This window comes from Tupaia chinensis, unplaced genomic scaffold, assembly GCF_000334495.1.
Source record: "Tupaia chinensis unplaced genomic scaffold, TupChi_1.0 Scaffold142100_1, whole genome shotgun sequence".
Taxonomy (NCBI): Eukaryota; Metazoa; Chordata; class Mammalia; order Scandentia; family Tupaiidae; genus Tupaia; species Tupaia belangeri.
This window is the reverse complement of record NW_006201951.1, coordinates 1,340,064-1,347,617: the sequence shown is the minus strand read 5'-3', so window position 1 is coordinate 1,347,617 and position 7,554 is coordinate 1,340,064. Positions and strand designations below refer to the sequence as shown.

The following is a 7,554-nucleotide window of genomic DNA, read 5'->3' as shown; positions in this document are numbered from 1 at the left end:
GTACCACTCCCAGGCCCCGCTGCGCCGGGGGCCACCTCCGAGGCTGCCGCTGCCGGGACCAGCTCCGGAGACGAGCCCCGAGACGAGCTGACGGAAATCTTCAAGAAGATTCGGAGGAAACGGGAGTTCCGGGCCGATGCTCGGGTACGTGGTCCTGGTCTGTGGCCAGCAAGGCGCTTCCTCTGAGCTGCTAGGGAGGAGTGCGGCGTGGCTGGTGGCCTTGGCTGCAGGGAAGCAGATGGAGCCACGGACAGCCTGGACGGCTGTGGCTGTTAGTCACTCGCGTGCTTCTCCCCAAGCTTGGCCTGCGTCTCCTGTCAGCATTCGGCGGCCATGGCTTCCCAGAAGACACCAGGCGTTTGTTCTGCGGACGGGGTGGGCTGCCGGGGACCGGGCCTGGGCCTCTGGCTGCAGACGGGGCCAGCCAGTGCAGCACCTGTCTCGCAGCCCTTCCGTGGTCACCTTATATAGCGTGTCCTGCTGCCTCGGTGCCCAGCATGCCGGCCAGCTTCGTGCTCCCTGCAGGTCCCGCAGCCCTGGGCCCCGTCCTTGGCACTCTCCAAGTCTCGCGGCTGTGAGTCTGCTGTGCTGCTGCCAGGACTGCCTTCTGAGCCAGCCTCGCCTGGCGTCTGGGGCTCCTGGCCAGTGCCCACCTTGCCGCTGCCCCACAGGGACAGCCGCCCTCTGCCCTCTTCCTGTCTGAGCAAGTCCTGGCTTCACCCCTGCTCCCAGCAGGACATCGCCCCAACCGTGGATCGTCCCCATCCTCTCCACCCTGTGGAGGCTCCTGCCTCGCCCTCCTGGCTCTGTTGTATCACTGCCTTGGGGGCGGTCCGCCCGTGTGTTCAGAAGTGTTCCGTTTATCTGAACACAACACTGCCAGGCTGAGCACAAGGTGTGTCCCGTGGTCATGGTGGCAGGGAGCCAAGCCCGCGGTGAAGCTGGGGGCACCTCAGCACACCGTGGCGGGCTGCCGGTGCCCTGGGCTTCGGTCTACACCACAGGCCTTGGGAGGGTTGCTGCTGGCAGCCTCTTGCCCTTTCTTTGTGGACAGGGTCTCCCGTGATGCCCGGCTCCCCTCCAGCCTCCCCCAGCTGGGACAGCAGGCCTGCACTGCCACGCCAGCTCTGTGTCCCGTCCTTCCTTGGGAACAGGGTCTCCCGTGATGCCCGGCTCCCCTCCAGCCTCCCCCAGCTGGGACAGCAGGCCTGCACCGCCACGCCAGCTCTGCGTCCCGTCTTTCCTGGCCATCTTTACTTTGGGAAAATCCAGGTTCTTTTTCTTTTTAGGCCTTTGCCATAGGGCAAGTGCACTTGCCAGAGAGAGACAGGGAGATGGCGAGAGGGCAGGGGAAAAACCACCCCAGGGGTGGCCACGCCCCAGCCCCTTCTCTGCTCTTTCCTCGGAAAAATCCAGGTTTTTGCCCTTACCTCGTCAGGCTTTCCCGAGACACGTCCCCTCCAGGCTCTCCCTCACTCCTCGAACTTTGGGTTTTCTGCAGAGCGTCTTGTAGCAGTTGTCATAAAGGGTATCTGACTCGAGGGGCAGCCCTGTGATCTGTCCCTGTTGTGAGGTCGGGCTGTGGTCAGCAAGGACCACGACGTTCGCTTAGTGGCCGCAGGGAGGGGGCAGGCCTGAGGCCACGGGCTTCCTGCCCCCTTCCCTCTCCACTCCAGCCATGGCCCGACAGCTGCGAGGAAGCCCAGCACTGCTCTCGGTGGGGCAGGGCTGCCAGGGTCTTCTCGGAACTGGGGCAGCAACGAGGGGATGACAGTTTGTGAGTGCCAGCAGGAAGGCCACCCTCTGCCGTGTCCCGCAGTGGCCCTGGCAGCCCCGTGCCAGGACCCAGAACCGTGCCCGTGGGCTCTGCCCCCAGCATCATGCATATGCAAGCTGGAACAGGGCGCAGGCCAGGTGATCGTGGGTGGAACTCGGGCTGGGGTGACTGTGCGTGAGGGCTCCAGCTGTGTCCTGCCTGACTCCACCTGACCAGCAGCTTTTCTGTCAGGGTCTCGAGACGGCTGACTGCCCGGGCAGCCTGGTGTTGCAGAGCCAGCATCAGGTGCCTCTGGGGACACGTGGGGCCTGTGGGCTCAGGCCGCCTGTTACCACAGGGAGAGTGTGGGTGGGTGGGCACGAGGGTTAGGCCCTCAGAGGTCCAGGAAGCCCTTGGAGACGGGGCCACCCTGTGCAGTAGTGGCCCCTCGGCCTGGGCCATGACGTCCCTGTGCTCGAGGAGCCGGGCCCTTCGTCCAGGCGGCCTGGGGATCGCGGCGTGGCCAGAACCCGGAGGGTGCTCCCTCCTGTCAGCCTCCGCACGTGGGCAGGTCACGAGTAATGGAGGAAGCGTGCAGAGCAGCCCAGCGTGGAGTCAGGCGTGTCCCGTGTGCGTGATCTGTCCTGACGTCACAGACCGGGTCGTGCCTCTGAGAGTTAGCAGACAGACGTACGGCTTAGGCTCGCTAAACCTTAGATGTTCAAAAATTATTAGAGTCTGTGTGTCCTCTAAGATGGCACCTGAGTGGCTCTTCACAAAGTGCTGTGACGTTTCCTCTCCTATCAAATTGGATTCGCCTCTGACCTTCCCTCGGGGTGGGCCAGCCTGTGGCTGCTGGGACAGACCCACCCACCAGGATGGGGTGGCCTGCTGGTTCTGGGGTTGGGGCCCCGCTCACGTAGGGCAGCGTGTCCCCTGGGCTGCACCAACCCCTGGCCCAGTCTCTGCTGATGCCCATCAGGTCCTGGGCATCCTGGGCTTTCCCGTGTGGAGGCCCCGAGGCATCTGGGCAAAGTCGTCGGGACGGGGGAGGGGGGGCGCCCCAGGCCCGTGGGGCTCCTAAGCACCTGCTACGAGGTGTTGAGCTGTCAGCGGCACTGCTGCGGGTGCGCTGTACGCGTGGCCTGACGGCTGTGGCTCTTGGCCTAGGCTGTGGTTTCTCTCATGGAGATGGGGTTCGACGAGAAGGACGTGATGGACGCTCTCCGCGTGAACAACAACCAGCAGAACGCCGCCGTGAGTCCACGGCCGCTGCGCCGCACTGTCAGTGTTGTGCCTGTCTCAGCTGGCCAAGTCAGCGGGGTGGGGGGTGGTCGGTGGTGGAGTATTTTTAAAATACCCAGAACCTTCTGGGCTTTGCCTTCTAAATGCTGTGTCTGGCATGCACATACAGTGAGTGTCCATGTCACTGAGCAGCCTTGGGCCCGCTCCTGTTTTGGGGACACTGCAGGGCGGCCTGGTGGGCCCGTGCACCCTCCGTGAGTCCGAGGTGACAACTGATGAGTCTATGCGTCCGGGTGTCTCCAGGCTCACCACCCCAGGAACGTCTGCTGGGTCGTGCCAGCGCAGTGGAGGGGACCAGGCGGGGGGCAGTGGCCGGTCTGAACTGCTGTAGCGGTGTCTGCCAATGAGGCGGATTGGATGGCCGTTGGCATGGCGTGGTCCCTCCCAGTTGGCGGCCTCAACGCCCTTGCAGGAACTTGTAGGACAGTGTAGGCCCCGGAGCTGCTGGGCCTCCAGGGGTGCTGACTATGCTCTGCTGCTCTTGGGCTTGCAGTGCGAGTGGCTGCTGGGGGACCGGAAACCCTCCCCTGAAGAGCTGGACAAGGGCATCGACCCCGACAGCCCCCTCTTTCAAGCCATCCTGGACAACCCAGTGGTGCAGCTGGGTCTTACCAACCCTAAGACGTTGCTAGGTGAGTGCTTTCTGGACCACCTGGGGGACAGGGCAATGGCGGGGTCCTTCTGTCGTGCACAGTCCAGGGGGCTGGAGACCACCCAGCTTGCAGATTGCAGAGGAGAGGGTGTTGTCTGTGAGGGCTTCATCCTCGTCTGCGCTGTAGGTGGGTGCACGCAGGACGTCCAGTACGTCGTAACGAAGGACGGTCAGACTGCAGCTGTGTGTCCCAGAGTGTCCCGTCCGGTGCTTCTCCCTGCGTCACGGTTCCTCTTCCCTCAAAGGCCGTGCTTTCCACTTCCCGTGGAGCTCTGCCACGTGAGTGCTGTCAGCTGCCTGGGTGAGCAGGCCACCTCAGGGACCGGCCGTCTAGGGACATGACCAGGGGCACTGCTCCGACACCTTGCCGCTGCAGCAGGGCACAGCAGGCCTTCTCTGAGCCACACAGTGAGGGCTGGGCCCACAGGGCTGTCTCCAGGGCAGTGGCTGACCGTCAGGGAGGCATTTTCCAGGCGGTGTCCCTGAGCTCTGACCTCCAGCCCATTATGGGACTGTGGCTGCAGAAGGCCTTCCATCATCTGTGGCCTGGTATTTTTCTTTTTCGATTTCTGCCACAGGGTGCATACCCTCACTAGAGAGAGACAGAAAAAGGAAAAAGACAGATTGCTAAATCATTCCCCAGAGGGGATGGCCACACTGCAGTCCTGTTCCCTCTAGTCTTCTCAGGGTTTGGGCACGCACGCACATGCAGCCGGTGTGTTTTTCAAGCTACCCGGTTTGAGACTTGAACCTTGCAGCTGGCCATGTAGAATCCAGTGCCTTCACCTCCCTGCCACCCGCTGGCCCTGGCTTATTTCCTGTTGGATTCTTTGCACCTCATTCATTGAGAAGGATTTTTTTTTTTTTTGAGAGGTTTTTGCTATAGGGTGCGTGCGCTTGCCAGCCAGCCAGAGAGAGACAGAGAGACAGAAAGCGAGAAATCACCCCCCAGGGGGGATGGCCACGCCGCAATCCCTTCTGCATTTTCCTCTCGGGATCTTGGGCACGCACGCACACGCGCCCGGCATGAGTTTAAGCCACTGGGTCCGGGACTCAAACCACGGTCGACTATTTGGGAGTCCAGTGACATAGCCATTACGCTAACTGCTGGTCCCAAGAAGGTTCTTAGCCCTGGTCGCTAGTCCTGGGCTAGTCCCAGCTCGGAGATGTGCCCATGATGTCCCCCCAGGACCGTCGGCTTCCTTCCGTGGTGTGACCCTCCTTTCCCGGGGCCAGAACTTGTTACTGTTCATTGTTCATTGCTCTCCCTCCCTTACTGAAGTGTGCAGCCTACGGGAGGTACGCGTGGTCAGGGACGGCATTGCCCCCGTGCGCTCATGCTCCAAAACTTGGGGCCATGTCTTCTGTGAGCTTGCTTACTTTTCTTTTTTTAAGAATTATGTAATTTGGGGGACCAGCAGGTGGTGTGGTGGTTAAGGTGCTGGATACTCCACATGGCCAACCGTGGTTCAAGTCACAGATCTGGTGGTTTGCTTTCTCACTTTCTCTCTCTGGTCAAAATTTAAAAAAATAATAATAAGTTTATTAGTAAATAAAGTTAAAAATAATTCTTAAAAAGTAAAAAGAATTATGTGATTTTATTTACTCTTACTATTTTTTTTAATTTGACCAGAGGGAGACAGAGAGAAAGTGGGAAAGCAAGCCACTGGGTGTGGGACTGGAATTGTGGCCAGCTGTGTGGGAGTCCAGCGGCTGACCACCATGCCAGCTGCCAGCCCCTGAGCCCACTCTCACTGATTGCAGGCCCGGCCCCTCCTACGCCCTGTGGGGTTGGACGCACACACACATGGGAGCATGTCTTTAGCCCACTGGACTCAGAGTCCTCTGTTGGCCTTGGTGCGGGGCTGACCCACCTGCCTGTCATCCGGCCAGTGCTGTCCCCTCCTGGCCACGTCAGCAGGTCTGTGGTGCACCTTTCCTGGGCTGCCTACTGCAGCAGACCTGTACACTGGCCCCTTTGCGTGTCGCTCATACCACCCACGGGTGAGCGGCGCGAAGGCAGAGGCCAGTGAGCCGGTACGGGGGTCGGGCGCTCCCACCAGCGCGCCTGCCAGCTTCGCCATCGCCCTGCAGTTGGGCAGTGCGCTGCCCTGTCACAGGCGAGCCGGCTGCCCTGTCCTGTGGCCACCGTGACACGAAACCCTTGCTGTTGCCCTGTCTGGGTGTCCACACTCTGTCTGCCGCTGGAGTGTCACCCTCAGGTGTGTGACAGGCCGACCTCTGCCACTTGCTGGTGCCGTGCGTGTTGCGTTCGGGAGTGCTGAGCGTGTGGCTGGCAGAAGGCCCTTCTCCCGACTGTCTGTCCGTGCAGTTCCCCTTTAACTCCTTCTCACCTTCTGTTTCTGTTCAGCTTTCCCCTCTTCCCAGAATCGACGTGGCAGATTTTTTTTGCTTTTGTTTTTGAGAGGTTTTTGCTATAGGACACGTGCACTTGCCAGAAAGACAGAGACAGAGAGGCAGAAAGCGAGAAGTCACCCCTGGGGATACGGCCACACCGATAGCTGGTCCCCGACGTGGCTGTTCTGTGGGAGGTAGTGGGAGTGGGTTCTCGGCTAGCGTGTGCCAGTCCTTGCCTTCGGCCCGTGCTCCCAGGTGCCAGCGTGTCCTCCTGGGCTGTCAGATTGCGAACTGGGCCTCGGAGGAGGTGTGGGCACCGGGGATGGCAGCACGCGGAGGGCGGGTGCCGTCGGGCTTGACCAGGACAGTCAGGTTCGCGCTGAGCTCCTCTCGCCAGGACCTGCTTACTGGATCCCGAGCAGCCAGGACCTCACAGAGAAAGGGCCTCTCCAGAGCCAGGAGGCCCGGGCACGGCCACGCTAGCTGCCCCTTCCTGGTGGCCCAGGTTTTACAGCTCTGTGCTCAGAGACGCTTCTGTTTTGAGGGGAGGGCGGTTTTTCAAACTGAGAACATCGTTTCTGTCCCGTTAGGTTTGTAGCTCGCCTGTTTTCCTCACCAGCTTGCAGGGCCCAGACGTTCGGCTTATGTGGCCTGCACAGAGATCTGCGTTGGAGGGAGTGGCAGTGGGTGTAAGGGGAGATGGGTGTAGTTTTTAAGGGGGAGAGGCACGGGGCACGGGGTCTGAGCTCCACGGGGTCTCACCACATTAATTTCCTGCCGCAGCCTCCTAGTTCGTGGCCTGGGGCATGTACTACCCACTGAGGTTGGGCCGGGGACCAAGCCAGGCCTCTCGTGTGGCTTCAGCTTCCGCACTACAGTGCCCTCCCGCTTGGGACACCGTCACTGGGGCTGACTCAGACAGGGTTTAAGGGTGATAGCCAGGGCCGGCAGGTGGCATAGTGGTTGAGGCTCTGGACCCCCGCCTGGCTCACCGTGGTTTGAGTCCCAGACCCAACAACTTGAAACTCACCCCGGGAGCTTGTGCATGTGTGCCCAGAGTCCTGAGAGGAGACCGGAGAAGGGATGACAGCACGGCCGTCCACCCGGGGGTGATTTCTCTCTTTCTGTCTCCCTGTCTCTCTCTGGTCTCAGTGAGCCCCAATAGCTGCCACCAGATGGCTTTCCAGACTGGAGCCCAGTGCGCACGTGCCGGCCCACTGCCACCCCGCCGGACCCACATACCATGTTCTGATTGCGCTCCGATGCGCTGGGCGGCTGCGGGCCTGGGCCAGTCCGTCCTCCAGATTGGGCTGTCTAGGAGGAAGGCAGCCCTGTGCTGGCTATGCTGGGGCCTAGTGCTCGCTCTGCTGTCTCCACAGCATTCGAAGACATGCTGGAGAACCCGCTGGGCAGCACCCAGTGGATGAACGACCCGGAGACGGGGCCCGTCATGCTGCAGATCTCGAGAATCTTCCAGACGCTG

The 7,554-nt window shown here is 61.2% G+C and overlaps 1 protein-coding gene across 1 annotated transcript in view; it reads left to right on the top strand.

Moving 5' to 3' along the window:
• UBAC1 (UBA domain containing 1) overlaps positions 1 to 7,554 on the top strand; it is a gene marked incomplete at its 5' end in the record, with an annotated part of 31,464 nt that overhangs the window by 13,724 nt on the left and 10,186 nt on the right. The window contains 5 exon segments of the mRNA XM_027766280.1: positions 1 to 144; positions 2,927 to 3,013; positions 3,555 to 3,693; positions 3,841 to 4,014; positions 7,451 to 7,550. Of these exon segments, the coding sequence (XP_027622081.1) occupies positions 1 to 144; positions 2,927 to 3,013; positions 3,555 to 3,693; positions 3,841 to 4,014; positions 7,451 to 7,550 (644 nt within the window).